The 19,643-nt window shown below is 39.5% G+C and overlaps 1 protein-coding gene across 7 annotated transcripts in view; it reads left to right on the top strand.

Moving 5' to 3' along the window:
- The window catches only part of LOC131752238 (G-protein coupled receptor 176), a 319,400-nt gene that overhangs the window by 174,127 nt on the left and 125,630 nt on the right, over positions 1 to 19,643 (top strand). For all 7 annotated transcript variants that reach the window (XM_067028947.1, XM_059056415.2, XM_067028944.1 and 4 more), the window contains one exon: positions 13,922 to 14,062. In XM_067028947.1, the coding sequence (XP_066885048.1) occupies positions 13,922 to 14,062 (141 nt within the window). The remainder of the gene's footprint in view (positions 1 to 13,921; positions 14,063 to 19,643) is intronic.

The raw sequence follows: 19,643 nt of genomic DNA, 5'->3' as shown, positions 1-19,643 counted from the left end.
GTTGCATGAGCGCTTGAGAAGAAAGTGTATTCTGTTGTTTTTGGATGGAATGTCCTATAAATATCAATTAAGTCCATCTTGTTTAATGTATCATTTAAAACTTGTGTTTCCTTATTTATTTTCATTTTTGATGATCTGTCCATTGGTGAAAGTGGGGTGTTAAAGTCCCCTACCATGATTGTGTTTTGTCTATTTCCTCTTTTATGGCTGTTAGTATTTGCCTTATGTATTGAGGTGCTCCTATGTTGGGTGTATAAATATTTACAATTGTTATATCTTTTTCTTGGATTGATCCCTTGATCATTATGTAGTGTCCTTCTTTGTCTCTTTAATGGTCTTTGTTTTAACATCTATTTTGTGTGATATGAGAATTGCTACTCCAGCTTTCTTTTGATTTCCATTTGCATGAAATATCTTTTTCCATCCCCTCACTTTTAGTCTTTATGTGTCCCTAGGTCTGAAGTGGGTCTCTTGTAAAGAGCATATATATGGGTTATGTTTTTGTATTCATTCAGCCTGTCTATGTCTATTGGCTGGAGCATTTAATCCATTTACATTTAAGGTAATTATTGATATGTATTTTCCTATTACCATTTTCTTAATTGTTTTGGGTTTGTTATTGTAGGTCTTTTCCTTCTCTTGTGTTTCCTGCCTAGAGAAGTTCCTTTAGCGTTTGTTGTAAAGCTGATTTGGTGGTGCTGAATTCTCTTAGCTTTTGCTTGTCTGTAAATGTTTTAATTTCTCTATCAAATCTGAACGAGATCTTTGCTGGGTAGAGTAATCTTGGCTGTAGGTTTTTCTCTTTCATCACTTTAAATATGTCCTGCCACTCCCTTCTGGTTGCAGAGTTTCTGCTGACAGATCAGCTGTTAATCTTTTGGGGATTCCATTGTATGTTATGTGTTATTTTTCCCTTGCTCCTTTTAATATTTTTTCTTTGTGTTTAATTTTTGATCATTTGATTACTATGTGTCTTGGCATGTTTCTCCTTGAATTTATCCTGAATGGGATGGTCTGCACTTCCTGGACTTGATTGACTATTTCCTTTCCCATAATAGGGAAGTTTTCAACTATAATCTCTTCAAATATTTTCTCAGTCCCTTTTTTTTCCTCTTCTTCTTCTGGGACCCCTATAATTCGAATGTCAGTGTGTTTAATATTGTCCCAGAGGTCTCGAAGACTGTCCTCAATTCTTTTCATTCCTTTTTCTTTATTCTGCTCTGTGGTAGTTATTTTCAGTATTTTATCTTCCAGGTCACTTATCCGTTCTTCTGCCTCAGTTATTCTGCTATTGATCTCTTCTAGAGAATTTTAAATTTCATTTATTGTGTTGTTCATCATTGTTTGTTTGCTGTTTAGTTCTTCTAGATCCTTGTTAAACATTTCTTGTATTTTCTCCATTCTATTTCCAAGATTTTGGATCATGTTTACTGTCATTACTCTGAATTCTTTTTCAGGTAGACTGCCTATTTCTTCTTCATTTGTTTGGTCTGGTGGGTTTTTATTTTGCTCTGTCATCTGCTGCGTATTTCTCTGTCTTCTCCTTTTGCTTAACTTACTGTGTTTGGGGTCTCCTTTTCTCAGGCTGCAGGTTTGTAGTTCCCGTTGTTTTTGGTGTCTGCACCCAGTGGGTAAGGTTGGTTCAGTGGGTTGTGTAGGCTTCCTGGTGGTGGGTACTTGTGCCTGTGTTCTGGCAGATGAGGCTGGATCTTGTTTTTCTGGTGGGCAGGACCGTGTCTGGTGGTGTGTTTTGAGGTGTCTGTGAACTTAGTATGATTTTAGGTAGCCTCTCTGCTAATGGGTGGGGTTGTGTTCCTGTCTTGCTAGTTGTTTGATGTAGGGCATCCAGCACTGTAGCTTGCTGGTCGTTGAGAGGAGCGGGTCTTAGCATTGAGATGGAGATCTCTGAGAATGCTTTTGCCGTTTGATATTACGTGGAGCTGGGAGGTCTCTGGTGGACCAATGTCCTGAACTTGGCTCCTCCACCTCAGAGGCTCAGGCCTGACACCCGGCTGGAGCACCAGAATGTGTCAGCCACACAGCTCAGAAAAGGGAGAAAAAGAAAGAAAGAAATAAAGAGAAAAAAATAAAATAAAGTTATTAAATAAAAAAATAAATAATTATTAAAAAAAAAAAAAAAAAGTAATTTAAAAAGAAGAGAGAGCAACCAAACCAAGAAACAAATCCACCAATGATTACAAGCGCTAAAAACTATAGTAAAACAAACAAACAAACAAACAAAACCGGGCAGACAGAACCCTGGGACAAATGGTAAAGGCAAAGGTATACAGACAAAATCACACAAAGAAACATATAGATACATACTCACAAAAGGAGAAAAAGGAAAAATATATATATATTAAAAAAAAAAGGAAGAGAGCAGCCAAATCAATAAACTAATGTACCAGTGATAGTAAGCTGTAAATACTAAACTAAGATAAACCTAAAACTAGAAACAAATTAGATTCAGAAAGCCAACCCCAAGTCTACAGTTGCCCCCAAAGTCCAACGCCTCAGTTTTGGGATGATTTGTTGTCTCTTCAGGTATTCCACAGAAGCAGGGTACATCAGTTTGATTATGGAGATTTAATCCACTGCTCCTGAGGGTGTTGGGAGAGATTTCCCTTTCTTTTCTTTGTTCTCCCAGCTCTTGGGATTCAGCTTTGGATTTGACCCCACCTCTGCATGTAGGTCGCCTGAGGGCATCTGTTCCCTGCCCAGACTGGACGGGGTTAAAATAGCAGCTGATTAGGGGGCTCTGGCTCACTCAGGCGGGGGTGGGGGCGTGGGAGGGAGGGGTATCGAATGTGGGGTGAGCCTGCCGCAGCAGAGGCCAGCATGACATTGCAACAGCCTGAGGCGTACCGTGTGTTCTCCTGGGGATGTTGTACCTGGATCACAGGACTCTGGCAGTGGTGGGCTGCACAGGCTTCTGGGAGGGGGAGGTGTGCATAGTGACCTGTGCTTGCACACAGGCTTCTTGGTGGCTGCTGCAGCGTCTCATGCCCGTCTCTGGCATCCTCGCTGATAGCCGTGGCTTATGCCAGTCTCTGGAGCTTTTTTAGGCAGTGCTCTGAATCCCCTCTCCTCGTGCACCCTGATACAACGGTCTCTTGCCTCTTAGGCAGTTCCAGATATTTTCCCGGACTCCCTCCCAGCTAGCTGTGGCGCACTAGCCCCCTTCAGGCTGTGTTCACACAGCCAACCCCAGTCCTCTCCCTGGGGTCTGACATCCAAAGCCTGAGCCTCAGCTCCCAGCCCCCATCTGCCCCACCGGGTGAGCAGACAAGCCTCTCAGGTTGGTGAGTGCTGGTCAGCAGCGATCCTCTGTGTGAGAATCTCTACACTTCGCCCTCTGCACCCCTGTTGCTGCGCTCTCCTCCATGGCTCCGAGGCTTCCCCCCCACCCCCCGTCTCTTCCAGTGAAGGGGCTTCCCAGTGTGCGAAAACGTTTCCTCCTTAACAGCTCTTCCCAGAGGTGCAGGTCCCATCCCTATTCTTTTGTCTCTGTTTTTTCTTTTTTCTTTTGCCCTACCCAGGTACATGGGGAGTTTCTTGCCTTTTGGCAAGTCTGAGGTCTTCTGCCAGCATTCAGTAGGTGTTCTGTAGGAGCTGTTCCACATGTAGATGTATTTTTGATGTATTTTTGGGGAGGAAGGTGATCTCCATTTCTTACTCCTCCGCCATGTTGAAGCTATCCCCCGATATTATTTTTGGATTGGAATTCTCTTTGAATAATACACTGAAAGTATCTCAAATAAACCCTGCATATCTATTCAGTTGACAAATGGCCTCCAGTCTATTGCTGAACCACAAATATTCATAATGCATAGTCATGTTATTTTTATTTTTAACCTTTCTGCATACCATTAACTCACTAGTAGCTCTTCTCCATGCTCCCATAGAAAGAATGTCTTTTAAATGGAATATAAATTTCTGTTTTTCAGCAATCAATATCACAAATATTAATCAAGTGCTCAGTGCATGCAGGGAATTGTAGGTCATTTAAAGACGAGTCAGTGGCTTCAAAGGCAAATTATATCAAACATTTAGAGAAGAGATAACACCCATCCTTCTCAAACTCTTCCAAAATATAGCAGAGGGAGGAACACTCCCAAACTCCTTCTATGAGGCCACCATCACCCTGATACCAAAACTAGACAAAGATGTCACAAAGAAACAAAACTACAGACCAATACCACTGATGAACATAGATGCAAAAATCCTCAACAAAATACTAGCAAACAGAAACCAACAGCACATTAAAAGGATCATACACCATGATCAAGTGGGGTATATCCCAGGAATGCAAGGATTCTTCAATATATGCAAATCAATCAGTGTGATACACCATATTAACAAATTGAAGGAGAAAAACCATATGATCATCTCAATAGATGCAGAAAAAGCTTTTGACAAAATTCAGTACCCATTTATGATAAAAAACTCCCCAGAAAGTAGGCATAGAGGGAACCTGCCTCAACGTAATAAAGGCCATATATGACAAACCCACAGCCAACATCGTCCTCAATGGTGAAAAACTGAAACCATTTCCACTAAGATCAGGAACAAGACAAGGTTGCCCACACTCACCACTCTTATTCAACATAGTTTTGGAAGTTCTAGCCACAGCAATCAGAGAAGAAAAAGAAATAAAAGGAATCCAAATTGGAAAAGAAGAAGTAAAACTGTCACTGTTTGCAGGTGACATGATACTATACATAGAGAATCGTAAAGATACTAACAGAAAACTACTAGAGCTAATCAATGAATTTGGTAAAGTAGCAGGATACAAAATTAATGCACAGAAATCTCTTGCATTCCTATACACTAATGATGAAAAATTTGAAAGAGAAATTAAGGAAACACTCCCATTTACCAATGCAACAAAAAGAATAAAATACCAAGGAATAAACCTACCTAAGGAGACAAAAGACCTGTATGCAGAAAAGTATAATACACTGATAAAAGAAATTAAAGATGATACAAACAGATGGAGAGATATACCATGTTCTTGGATTGGAAGAATTAACACTGTGAAAATGACTACCCAAAGTAATCTATAGATTCAATGCAATCCCTATCAAACTACCACTGGCATTTTTCACGGAACTAGAACAAAAAATTTCACAATTTGTATGGAAACACAAAAGATCCCGAATAGCCAAAGCAATCTTGAGAAAGAAAAACGGAGCTGGAGGAATCAAGCTTCCGGACTTCAGACTATACTACAAAGCTATAGTAAGACAGTATGGTACTGGCACAAAAACAGAAATATAGATCAGTGGAACAGGATGGAAAGCCCAGAGATAAATCCACGCACATATGGTCACCTTATCTTTGATAAAGGAGACAAGAATATACAATGGAGAAAAGACAGCGTCTTCAGTAAGTGGTGCTGGAAAAATTGAACAGCTACATGTAAAAGAATGAAATTTGAACACTCACTAACATCATACACAAAAGTAACCTCAGAATGGATTAAGGACCTAAATGTAAGGCCAGACACTATAAAACTCTTAGAGGAAAACATAGGCAGAACACTCTATGACATAAATCACAGCAAGATCCTTTTTGACCCATCTCCTAGAGAAATTGAAATAAAAACGAAAATAAACAAATCTAATGAAACTTAAAAGCTTTTGCACAGCAAAGGAAACCATAAACAAGATGAAAACACAACCCTCAGAATGGGAGAAAATATTTGCAAATGAAGCAACTGACAAAGGATTAATTTCCAAAATTTACAAGCAGCACATGCAGCTCAATATCAAAAAAACAAACAACTCAATCCAAAAATGGGCAGAAGACCTAAATAGTCATTTCTTCGAAGAAGGTATACAGATTGCCAAGAAACAGATGAAAGAATGCTCAACATCATTAATCATTAGAGAAATGCAAATCAAAACTACAATGAGATATCATCTCACACCGGTCAGAATGGCCATCATCAAAAAATCTACAAACAATAAATGTTGGAGAGGGTGTGGAGAAAAGGGAACACTCTTGCACTGCTGGTGGGAATGTAAATTGATACAACCACTATGGAGAACAGTATGGAGGTTCCTTAAAAAACTGAAACTACAACTACCATATGACGCAGCAATCCCACTACAGGGCATACACCTGGAGAAAACCATAATTCATAAAGTGTCATGTACCACAGTGTTCATTGCAGCTCTATTTACAATAGCCAGGACATGGTAGCAACCTAAGTGTCCATCAACAGATGAACGGATAAAGAAAATATGGCGCACATATACAATGGAATATTACTGAGCTATAAAAAGAAACAAAATTGAGTTATTTATAGTGAGGTGGATGGATCTAGAGTCTGTCATACAGAGTGAAGTAAGTCAGAAAGAGAAAAACAAATACCGTATGCTAACACAAATATATGGAATCTAAAAAAAAAAAAAAGGTTCTGAAGAACCTACATGCAGGACAGGAATAAAGACATAGATGTAGAGAATGGACTTGAGGACACGGGGAGTGGGAAGGGTAAGCTGGGACGAAGTGAGAGAGTGACATGGCCATATATACACTACCAAATGTAAAATAGGTAGTTAGTGGGAAGCAGCCGCATAGCACAGGGAGATCAGCTCAGTGCTTTGTGATCACCTAGAGGGGTGGGATAGGGAAGGTGGGAGGGAGACGCAAGAGGGAGGAGATATGGGGATATATGTATATGTATAGCTGATTCACTTTGTAATAAAGCAGAAATTAACACACCATTGTAAAGCAATTATACTCCAATAAAGATGTTTAACAAATAAATAACGACGAGTCAGGCACATATAGAACTGTGGCGTCAGACAGCCTCACTTTGGGTTCTGACCCTTCCACTTATTGGCTCTGAGGACTTGGACATTAATTAGAAGCACTCTCAACCCCAGTTGCCGCATCTGTAAAACAGTAATGATAATATTCTTTAGTGTTCTTTTAGTGTAGATGAGTTAATATGTGTAAAGTACTTAGCATGGTATTTGACTCAAAGCTCAACCCAAGATGTTATTATAATAAGTGACTTAAGGAACTTATTTGTTTATGAGAGACACAGAATGCACATAGGTAACTGTGGTATAAGACGTTATAGGTAAGAACAGTAAAAGGCTATGAGCAAAGTGCTGTGCTGGTTCAGAGGAGAGAGAGAAAGCACATCCAGAAGGAATATTAAGAAAGTTCATTTCTACAAGTGAGGGATAGGAGGAGGAAGAGAAACCAGTGAGTGAGGCAGAGGGGGCCAAAGGCCCTGAGAAGGCTGCCATCGCACAGCATGAGGTTGAAAACTGGTGGTCTGCAGGGCAAATTGGGTTCACAGGTAGGGTTCCTTTAGACTACTTAGGGTTTACAATTTTTTTTTTTAGCAAACATTTAAAAATTGGGTGAACTTATACAAAAATCCAAATTTCTAGTGTCTTTTGAAAAATTAGAACATCTGGCAAATTAGGCTTGAAGCCTTGCTTGGCAAACTATAGGATTGAGCTAAGTAGCAACTGCTGCTTTCTGTGGAGCACAAATTCTCCAGCTTGCTATGCCATCCTTCATGCCATATTGTATTGCCTACAATACATGGGCCTGCTTCATGCATTTATGTAACTTGTGCAGCCCCTGCACAGGTCATCAAAATGTCTTTGAATTCCTGCTTATTTCACAAGAGATGGTATGGTGGTTGATGTTGAGTATCCAGATTAATATGTGGCTTCACTCTGACCTGAAGGCAACTCATAGGATATTGGAGGATCGGATGTAAACATAGACCAGGTTGTGCCGTGACCGACCATACAAGGAAACCGGAAGTACCACAGTATGGGAACCGATTTTATGAGAAGTACAGAAAACATATGCTGGGGGAGCACAGAGAAAGGAAAGGTTATATAATGAAGGAGTGATATTTAAAAAATTCATTTGGAAGTTTTAAAATTTTGGTCAAGAAAATAGTTTCCCAAACAAGTCGAAACATGCAGGCTTTCTGACTTACCTGACTATGGCAACTCTAAGATGATAAACTAGTAGGCACGTAAGCCTGGGATGATAAACGTACTTGAGTCAGAATAATTTGAAGGACTCCAGAGAGGTGACTCAGATTAAGGAAGTATTGGTTGTTGTGAAAGCGGCAGATAAGAAATCTTTTCCTTATGAGCTTGCTGATTACAATGTTCTCATGAGGTGCCCTCACTCTTAACTTCATAGTGATGTTTTAAAAGCAGCATTTGGCTTTTGTATATCTGATTTCTTTAGTGTAAAACAAAGCATGTGGTTACATTCAGAAGAAAGAATGGCATGTTACTGCTATTGCTGTAACGTGAGTAATGTCATGTGGTTGCAGTTTTACATCTGCTTTTTATTTTCATCTCATCTTAGCGAAAGAGAACTAATTGAAGCAATTTTTTTCTTAGGATCTGTGGTTTAACTGTGCATACCTTTCTGTATCCATCCCCTAACCCTCCAACAAATCAGGTAGTTCTTTCCACGTATTGTAAATCCCACCATAAAACTGAGTGATGTTCTATAATTTAGTTACCGTATTTCTTATTTGCAGCTGTGTTAGATTTCAGCTTTTGCCAGAAATATCCAAGATATAGGAGTTATGTAAGCACTCAGTTTCGTAAATCCTTAGCAACTGGATTCAATAATAAATTCTATTCAGTTTGGCTCCTATAAAGAAGTGTAATTTATTCATCTCTCATGCAATCAGTCTTACTAAATCTAGAATTCCAGTTCATCATTAGATGTTGTTTTCCTGGTTGGGAGAGAGTCTTCAGAAATGGCTCTTATTGTCATTTCTTTGTTAAGTCACCTAGTTTAATTGACTATAAAAGTCCTTCTCACTTGATGTATTTTCTTGTTCTTAAAATATTGATTCAGTTGTATACGATTTGGTAAGACCAACAAAAATTAACGAACATTTGAGGAAAATTGTAGGTGTATTTATCTCTTTTCTTGCCAAGAGGATACCGACCAACAATTAACTGTGTTTTGGTCTCTTGTTTCAATGTTAGCTAAACTTGAGGAAATATAAAACATGGTTTGACATGTAATCTTGAAAGGTGTTTTACTATTGAGTTCAGGGATTTGTAGAGTTCCAATAACGGCCATGCTGTTCACTTGACCTCGGATTACTTACTATGCTGATCAAGGGCAGGAACTGAGGAATCTTTTATGTATGCTAGTCACAAGCACAGAAATCTTATTGACCATCTGTTCATTTCAAAAAACTATAGAAGTATGCCACAAGAGCATGGATTTCTGAAATGAGGAATAGACAGCAAGTTACTTCAGATGTCCTTGCCTCTGATGCTAACCTGGCAAACGTTCCCAACTAAATCTGGGGAATTCTTCTTGCCACCTGTGTTTTACAGATTACTTTGAAGTTTTTGTTTATATTTCTTGGTTTTTCTGTTAAGCCTCCTGTGTAGTCAAGGTTTCTTTCATTTCATGGAAGTATTTCAAAATGATAAAAACAATCTGGCTGAAAGATTTTTTTCTTTACTTTTAGTACTGTCAGGCAAATGATCCATCTGATGCCAGGAAATAGCAGTAGCCTATGGAAAAGTATACCATTAGCTTGAAAACACAGGGTACGCTGGCTTTATTTAGGCAGGTTTGTGTTTTTCTGGCCCTTAACTCATGCCTTATTTTCATATCAGATAACTTATGGAGGCATGAGTAGTTTCCTCTGTATTTGTCTTTTAGAAGTGAGTTTACTTAGCTTCAAAGACACCTGTTGTCTCAGTCAACACCAGAGATATTTTTTTAAGGATGAACTTTGAATCCCTTGGCAATCAATTAGTCAAATCAACAAATACCTTTTGACCTCAGGGTCTGTTCTCTTCTTGTTGCTCCTTAGATATTCTGTGCATATCATGGAGGCTTTTACTGAACTGAATTTTACTTTAACTGAATAAAAGCATTTCTGTATGACTCAGAAATATATAAACAATATGGATGGTCAGAGAATCTGCTCAAAACTTTCTACCAGAGGAAAGCAAGCTTCTTCTGCCGATCAGGAAAACAGATGGTACTGATTGGCACTTTGATGTGACAATAGAACATCTCCTGGCACCACGGAGCTTCTTGAATGTACCAACGAGCAATCTTGGCCAGAACCAGGGATTGCCTTTTCTTGCTCCATCTTGGCCTCTGTTTTCATCATATGCTGTCCTTCAAATATTTGTACTATATGGTTATGCTATCAGAGACTGAGGCTGAGGAAAGACGTTATATATCCTTAGATTTAATTGTGGAGAATTGCAGACTCATAAGCTTTCAGAGTTGAAAGAAACTTTCTTAGAAGAAATTGAGACCCAGAAAGAAAAAGTGACTTGCTCAAAAGTACCCAGCTGCTTATGTCAGTAGAACTGGGACTAAAATCTCACCTTCAGGCCAGTATCTTTTGGGTACAGAGAGTCACATTGTCAAAGCAGAATGAAAATAGCCTTGGTAGAATAATTTTTTGTTTTCTTAAAAATAAGAAATGACTTTTTATGCTTATGAAATCATTACATGTTTACTGTAGAAATTCAGGAAACACAAAAACATCTAAGAAAAATAAGATAAAATCATCAAGGTTTTTACCATCAGGTTAAATTTCCTTCCAGTCTATTTCTCTGCAGGTGCATGCACATACACACATACATACACAGTATACCAGTTAGAGTTCTGGGCAAGGAACAGAAAAAACACCCAACTTGGATTTTGAAGATAATGAGATGAAGGAACTAGTTACATATTTAAAAGAGCCAGTAAGAGATGTTGGGACACTTAGGACTAGCAACAGTGGGTAGGGAGAAGAAAAAGTGTATTGGAGCTTAGGGAGAGCTAGAGCTGTGGTAGAAGAATCTTCCAGGGTAGCTTCCTTGCCCCTTGTACCTATACAGTTATGACATGGACTACAGCAAAAACTCCCATTGAAGAGGAATACCTGACACTGCTCTGCTGTGTTTCCTGTCTTACATCCTTCTGAGTAGACTGGCTCCAAGTGTGGCCTCTGTTTGCTTTTGAACATGAATATTCAGTTGAATCTAAGAAAAATCCCCTTAATGGGCACCTAAGGGATACATTTCTGCCCAAACCATAATGCCAAAGCAGTGTGGGGAAGGGGAAGATACCCCAAACTCTTCTTCCTGTGCTCCAATCTCCTAACACTCCTCCCCTCTCATTGACTAAACCTAACCACAAGACAGAGGTCAGGGAGAAAGAGTAATTGTCCCAGCTTGCATCAGATGTTCATGACAGTTTATCATTCTTGTCTCTGTGGGCATTTGACTCTGTGCATGAAGCTGTTCTGATCATTCATATACAAAGTTTGAGTCGTACATTTTCATTTCTCTTGGATAGAATCACAGGAGTGGAACTTCTGAGTCATAGGATAGACAAGCATTTAACTTTTGTTTTTCATTTTAATTTCTTTTTATTAAGACTAAGAAAATGAAATGAATAGGAAATATTGACACCCAGGAACATGAAGGCTTTGGCTGGTGTTTGTTTTGCTTTTTTTAACTTCTTTATTGGAGTATAATTGCTTTACAATGTTGTGTTAGTTTCTGCTGCATAACAAAGTGAATCAGCTATATGTATACATATATCCCCATATCCCCTCCCTCTCACCCTCCCTATCCCACCCTCTAGGTGGTCACAAAGCACTGAGCTGATCTCCCTGTGCTATGCGACTGCTTCCCACTAGCTATCTAATTTACATTTGGTAGTGTATATATGGCCATGCCACTCCCTCACTTCATCCCAGCTTACCTTTCCCACTCCCCGTGTCCTCAAGTCCATTCTCTATGTCTGCATCTTTATTCCTGTCCTGCCCTTAGGTTCTTTAGAACATTTTTTTTTTTTTTTCCGGTATGCGGGCCTCTCACTGCTGTGGCCTCTCCCGTTGCGGAGCACAGGCTCCGGACACGCAGGCTCAGCGGCCATGGCTCACGGGCCCAGCCGCTCCGCGGCATGTGGGATCTTCCCGGACCGGGGCACGAATGAACCCGTGTCCCCTGCATCGGCAGGCGGACTCTCAACCACTGCGCCACCAGGGAAGCCCCTCCTCAGTAGAATTTTATAAAATATTTCATTGGTGTGATCACTGAGAACCAAAATTACAGTCTATGGGCCAGTGCTTATCCAGCTTCAAGATTGTAGTTTGTGTTGGGATACAAGGTGGGACCAGTCCGGGTCCATGTCTGGGCCGTGACAGTGTGGTAAGTGCAGTGAGGGAACATGCGGCATGACTGCAGAATAATTACCCTTCCTGGGTATGTCAGGGAATATTTTATAGTGAAAATGTGTTTGTGCTGAGCTCAAAAAGAGTAGGAGTCTCTATGAGGAGTTAGAAGGAGGAGGCATAGAGGGTGGAGAACTAGCAGTGGTGAATATTGCCGAGGCTTTGGGTCAGAGACCCAAGTAATGGGAGATGAGCCTGAAAGGCCAGGAAGGGGTGAGAACTTTGCACTTTAAGTTGATAGTTCTCAAATTTTCAAGCAATTGTGCTTCAGGTCAGTCCTCAGTCCTTACCTATTGAGTCAGGGTCACCAGGGTGGAGGCTGGGCCTTTGAATATTTTCACAGACTCTGTATGTGAGACCGAAGCCCACTGGAGTTTGAAAACTACTAGTTGAAGTGCATGATGAAGCAGTGAGAAAGAGAGAAGAGCCTTGATTAAAGAGGTATTAGAAGTGAAACGGTGACTATTCTTGATCAACTCTATGTAAGGAATGAGAATGTGGGAGGATTCTGCTTAAGCAACTTTAAAAATGTCATTTATACTAGTTACCTCATAGTAACACAGAGTGGGAAGTCTGTGGAGGAAATGTAGGAGGTTTAGTTATAGATACAGGGCCAGCTTACTGTCGAGAAATACCCATTTAAATCACCTAGAAATAATACTAACTTTGGGAGGATATGGTTCTGTCAATTCAAATATTGCTGATAATAATGAAATGCTTTCCTTATATAGTGCTTATTCTTTTCAAACGACATATTCAGCTCATATATATATATTTTTTTAATTAATTAATTAATTTGGCTGCATTGGGTCTCCATTGCTGCGCGCAGGCTTTCTCTAGTTGCAGCGAGTGGGGACTACTCTTCATTGTGGTGTGTGGGCTTCTCATTGCGGTGGCTTCTCTTGTCGGGGAGCACGAGCTCTAGGTGTGCGGGCTTCAGTAGTTGTGGCACGTGGGCTCAGTGCAGCCTCTAGAGCACAGGCTCAGTAGTTGTGGCACACGGGCTTAGCTGCTCTGCGGCATGTGGGATCTTCCCGGACCAGGGCTTGAACCCGTGTCCCATGCATTGACAGGCGGATTCTTGACCACTGTGCCACCAGGAAAGTCCCTCATATTTGTTAGGTACTAAGGTTTGCTGCATGCCTGCAATGTACTGTGATGACTTTTGGGCTAGATATTATTATTATCATTTTGCTGATGAAACTGAAGTTCAGAGAGGTTCATTGATTCCCCTAAGGCCATCTCAGTCAGGAACCAGGTAGAGCCAGGGTTCAAAACTCCAGACTTTACCAAGCTCAATTCTCTTTTCACTGTTACATAGCTGCCTCTCATAACATAGATGGGCATTTTCTTTTTAAAATTTATGTATGATGAACTTGAAGTCCAGAAAAACTGATTTGCCCAAGATTCCAAGCTGATAAGTACAGAGCAGGGATCAGAGCCGAGGTCCCTGCTTCCCAGCCACTGCTCTTTTCACTCTAACTTCCTGCTTTCCAGGTGATTGAGTTTATTTCCTTACTTGTTTAGTATAGTTGGACCTTTTCTCCCTCAAGTAGGAAGAGTTTAGAGAATTGTAAATATTGAAGGGAAGAAGTATTGTTTGAGAAGCAAAGCCAGCATTCAGGGCTCAGTTGCTCTGGAACAATGTGTGATGGCATAGTTTCAGCCTGTGCATGAAATTTTTTTTTTTTTAATTAGGAACCTGACCTTAATGGTGATGATAGAAATACAGAAATAACTCCACGAGAAAAGGTACTTCGGAATACCAAAGAGCAACGGGATCGGCAGAATCGGTTGAGAGAGATAGATGAAAAGCTAAGAAAGATGAAGGAAAATGTGGTAAATCTTTTTTTATTTAAAGTAACCAGTGATTGTGTTAAAAATGTTCCAGTGTTCTCTGACTGATTTATGACTGTTTTTATGTGTTACATCAGGCAAGAAAGCTAACATGGGTATTTGTCAGTAAGGATTTGAATAAAGGCTAAAAGTAGAACTCATAGAACTTAAAGTAGTATTGTAATTAATTTATATGATATAATAAACCTGTGAAAGGTGATCTGAAGTCAGAATAATCATCCATATGCCTAATATTCTGTGTCTGAAAGACATATGTTCTTTGTGTGGAAAAATTTGGTACTTATTCTCTATAAAATCATCTTTATATGTTGGTCTTAAAGCTTAAATACTCCCATTTTTGGTTCATAATATATTATTACTCAATATTAATACATTCTAAATCCATCTTGAGCCTATTTCATGTTTTAATTGCTTGCCATTTAAAGACGTATTATTGCTGATGAGCGAAAACTCTCAAATCAACTAAATTGTGAGCTGATGATATTCTGAACCTATTAGAAATGCTCTATAATATTATGATTTTCCAGCTACCCAGAGAATGTTTCTAAATTTTGGCTACATATTTAATTTTGGCATTTACCTAAAATTAAACATGATGAGGCTGACCTTGTGATTCTGCCTACATCCTCTCTCCTTGGGCTGGTCTTATCATAATTGCAGTCCCTACTTTCTGTCTCCTACTAAATCCTGTTCTCTTCCGTGATCTTCAGGCCTCATGAAGTTTTAACCAGTACTTCTGATTTGTGGCCATATCTGACCACTGTTCCTTATGACTCTTTGAAAATCTTTTCTTTCTTGCCCCTACTTGTATCACCACCCTTCTCTCAGCATTGTCACCTCCTGTCCAGCTGCTTATAACCTGATCACTCCTCTTATTATTCCATTTTGTATGCTGCCCCATGAGAGTTAGCCTCACGTAAGTACTTTTGATTAATTTCTGGTCTCCTCAGAGCTCTCTACAAGTGTTCCATCATTCCTGACTGAGGTTCTTCACCCCTCATGGACACATCCAGCTGAATTGCTCTTCCCGTTTGCCAGCCATGGACAACAGCACTGACTTGGACCTAAAGGGTATCTAGGTCTACCTAACAAGAGTCAGGCAACAGATCTAGAGGGAATAAATGCATTGTGCTTCTCTTTATCATTCATTTTTGCTTACTTTTCATGGGAAATTTAATGGAATTATATTTCAGGGAGACCGCTATTCTTATTTTCTCAGGGTTTTTTTTTTTTTTTTTTTCTCCTTGAGTGTGATGGTATGGGGAAGAAGTAAAAGAAGTAGGAACGGTTAGGAAGTGCATAGGGGTTCTTTGCCCTTGGCTAGTAGTTGTGGGGTGGTTGGTGAAGCATTGAAAACTCGATGTGGTAAATACAATGTTTGTGGTTTGACTGGTTTTGAAAACTGTTGGCACTTCTCATTCCAGACCTACCAATCCCAGGTAGGCAAAGCCTATCATTCTCCATAACTCAGTTCTCCTGATTTCTGATCATTTGTCCTATGCCTTGGACATGTATCCATTCCTTTCTACCATGTCTCTATAAATTATTTAATTTTTGACTCAAAAGCTGGGTCCTTTAGAAACTCTTACATTTTATTCCAGTGTCATATGATGGTTAGCTAGACTTAAAGAGATATGATAAATATCAAGAGTTGGTTGTTGTCTAAGTGGAAAAGAATAATATAAATACAGAAGAGCAAAAAACCAAAAAAGTAGAGAAGAACAATTATTGTGTATCAACTATGTGCCAGGCACTGTTGCAAATAGTTTACAATTCATTGACTTACCTAATCTTTATAACCACTCTGTGAGATAAACACTACTATCCTCATTTTATGGATGAGGAGATGGAGACACGGAGAGGTTGAGTAACTTCCTCAGGATTGTAGAGCTAGTGAGAGGAAGAGATAGGGGTTAAATGATTAGCTTTTAACAGCCATGCTATACTGCCTTTCTGGTACTTACTGGCTTTTCTTTTCTGATTAATATTGTCTTTTCGTTAAAGTGTGGTAAATTTGTTATAACCAGTAATATTCATTGGCAAATGTTTGCAATCCCTTGTATAAATGATAATTCCACATTTTTGTGTGTCAACACTTTCAGAAACTGGTATCTGGTAGATACAGGCCCATGAGTAATGATCTGTATTGTCTTTATGTTTTAATTGCTTATTGTTTCATAATGGCCTATGGAATAAACTGTGTACTATGTGTGTACTTTTGAGGGATGATCCTGTGTCTGCTTCAAACTCTGTAAAGCCCTTTGTACCTCATAGAATTCTAGGTACTTTGTGGATGGGAAATCTGGAGACCCCAGTCTTTGTTTCAGTGGTGTCAGTAGCCTGCTCTGTTACCTTGAATAAGTCACTCAGTCTCTTAGACACTTAGTTTTATAACTTTAAAATCAAGGGCGTGAGGCTAGATGACCTCTGTCCTTTTGCTTGTGATTCTTGGCGTACTTATTTTTGGTGAGAATTGGTGTTACTTATAGTATCTAAGGCTCATTTTGTGTGCTTCCTATATATTTAATATTAATTGGTTTAAATCTTCTGTTGAAAGTTACTTTTGGAAATTTAGTAACACGTTTCAGGAGAATATGACATTGTCTTTTATATATATAGAAAAGTTAGCCTGTTGCCTACAGACCAAAGACTATGTTTTCTGAATGATATAGCTTCTAGAAATGGCTAATTTTGTCTTATTCTCCCTATTGCAATGGAACATTGTTTCCAGATCAATGATTTGGGTGAAAAAAGTAATATGTGGCCATTGAATTGGTGATTAAAGGATCAAATGTAAATACAACTACTCTTAGGGATAGAAGGAGGAAAGAGTGAGCTAAGGGGCAATGCAGGAGACCTGTGGGGTGCTCCTGGAGCCACCTGGGTCCCAGGATTGATTTGTGAGTAAAGGCTGGAAAAGTGACTTAATCCTATGTTTCCGATGTTAGCCTGAGGCTGTGGATGCACCTTTGCATTGGTCAAGATTGGTGGAGGAAGTGGGATTTGATTTAATCTGGAGGTGGTGGTGGTACTGGTATCAGTGGATCCTGCTTTTAGGAGCTAGGGGAAGTAGGCACAATGAAATGCAGGTGAGGCTCAAAATATACTATGAAATTCAGTGGGCATGCAGGGGCCTGGGCACCAGCTGCATAAGTAGAGGCAGAAATGAGTAATGGCTACTAGAAGCAGCATATGTGAAACAAATCTTTTGGATTCACTCAGAATGAGTCAGCACTATAATGTAGCTGCTGTGCTACACATGAAGGAAGAGGTGAGCAAAGCTGATCATACTTGGATAGTAGAGGGACAAGGATAAAGAAGATATGAAAACCAGCTCACGTGAAGGGTTGTTGAGGAGGCTGAGTGTGTTTATTCAGCCTGGTGAAGAAAAGACATGCATGTGTGTATGTTTGAGTGTGTGTGTGTGTGTGTGTGTGTGTGTGTGTGTGTGTGTGTGTGTGTGTGTGTGTTGTGGGGAAGGAGGGGATGGATGGTTTGGTAGAAAAATCACTCATGAAAACTTCCCGAAGAGATTTGAAGGACTAACATTTGAAGTATTATTTTTATTCTTTATAGTATAAGGAAAAAACCATGGTGATTGGGAAGCCACAAAGCAACAGATTTCTGCTAAATACTAAGGAAGAAAGTTAGATTGATCTTAGTGAGAGTGATCTTTCAGGGGCAAGGACTTCAAATTAGGCTGGAGTGACACTTGCTAGGTAGCTGTAGGGAGGGTTTAAGTATTAAGTCCCATTCTTGGGCACATGTCTGGAAAAGATGAAAACTCTAATTTGAAAAGATATACGCACCCCAATGTTCATAGTGCACTATTTACAATAGCCAAGACATGGAAGCAGCTTAAATGTCCATCAACAGATGAATAGGTAAAGAAGATGCAGTACATATATACAATGGAATATTACTCAGCTGTGAAAAAGAATGAAATAATGCCATTTGGAGCAATATGGATGGACCTAGAGATTATCATCCTAAATAAGTAAGTATTAGTCAGAAGTAATATTAGTTAATATTAATTTGTAATATTAGTAATTAAGAAGTATTAGTCTGAAGTAAGTCAGACAGAGAAAGACAAATATCATATGATATTACTTACATGTGGAATCTAAAAAATGATATGAAGGAACTTATTTACAAAACAGAACTAGACTCACAGAAAAAACAAACTATGGGGAAAGGGAGGGGGGAAGGTGGTATAAATTAGGAGTTTGAGATTAAGTATACACACTACTATATATAAAATAGATAAACAACAAGGACCTACTGTATAGCACAGGGAACTATATTCAGTGTCTTGTAATAAGCTATAATGGAAAAGAATCTGAAAAAGAATATATATGTGTATATATATATATTTATATATGAATCATTTTGTTGTACACCTGAAACTAACACAACATTATAAACCAGCTATACTCCAATAAAAAAAATAAAGTGGCTGGATGGTAGGTCAGTTTCTCCAGCACAAGTAGGCAGCTTGTGTGTGCTGAGCATGTGAAGGTGCTGTGCTTTGAGCTGTTTTTCACATGTTGGGGGAGGATTTGTGCTGAGCCATTCACATCTCATCTAGTTGGTTCCCATGGGATTAGGAGTATTGGTTTTGACCATGATCTGTCAGGCTAACTACTTGTGTGGAGATAATTTGAGATAATAGAATTAGGAGAAAATGGAAGTAGCCATATTCATAGAGTAGGCAACAAACCCCACAAATACCCTCTCCATCATTTGCCATACAGTACCCTCTGGTACCTCTAATCCCATCTAGCTCTGAGAGTCACTTTCCCTTGCTTTGGTGCTCTATAAGCTTCTCTGCCCACTCAGTCTTCTAACCCCCCTCTGCTTAGTATTACCTCCCTGGGTTATAGTTCCGTTATGTAAGCTTCTATACATGGGACATAGTGGTTAAGAGCCAAACTGCTTGGGTTTGAATCTCACCTCTGTACTTACTATCTGTGTGACCTTGGGCAGGTCTCCTGACCTCTCTGTGCTTCAGTTCCTAGATCTGAAAAATGGGGAGAGTTGTAATTAATACCTACCTCATAGGCTGATATGAAGATTAAATTAGGTAACATACATAAAGTGTTTTGAACAGGGTCTGACACATTTTAAGTGCTATGTAAATTGCACTTAAATTGTTATTATTGTTGTTATTAACATTATTAATATAGCATTTACATAAGCTTGTTTCTATAAGGAAGGGGAAGGGTATAGTATAGAGGATGAAATTGAAGACAGAGGGATAAGCCTTGGAGAAGAATCAAGATGCCCTTTTCCTGACTCAGGATGAAAGAAAAGAAGGATGGCCTAGAAGGGCAGGTTCAGAGATGAAGAGAAGGTGAGACAGGTCATGCCTGAATGTACTCTATTTACTCTGTAAATTAGAGGTCAAGCCATATGATCAGAATGAGAGGTAGAGTGGGGATAGGGCCTTGAAGCAGAGTAGGAAAGGATGGGAATAGACCTTGTGAAGGTGAGAAAGAAACAGTGGTAAACAGTGAAGACTGCCCAGCTGAGGCTGGAAACTCCTGCTATAAAATGGTGCCAG

This window comes from Kogia breviceps, chromosome 3 (genome assembly GCF_026419965.1).
Source record: "Kogia breviceps isolate mKogBre1 chromosome 3, mKogBre1 haplotype 1, whole genome shotgun sequence".
NCBI classification, from domain to species: domain Eukaryota; kingdom Metazoa; phylum Chordata; class Mammalia; order Artiodactyla; family Physeteridae; genus Kogia; species Kogia breviceps.
This window is presented reverse-complemented; position numbering and strand designations above follow the sequence as displayed.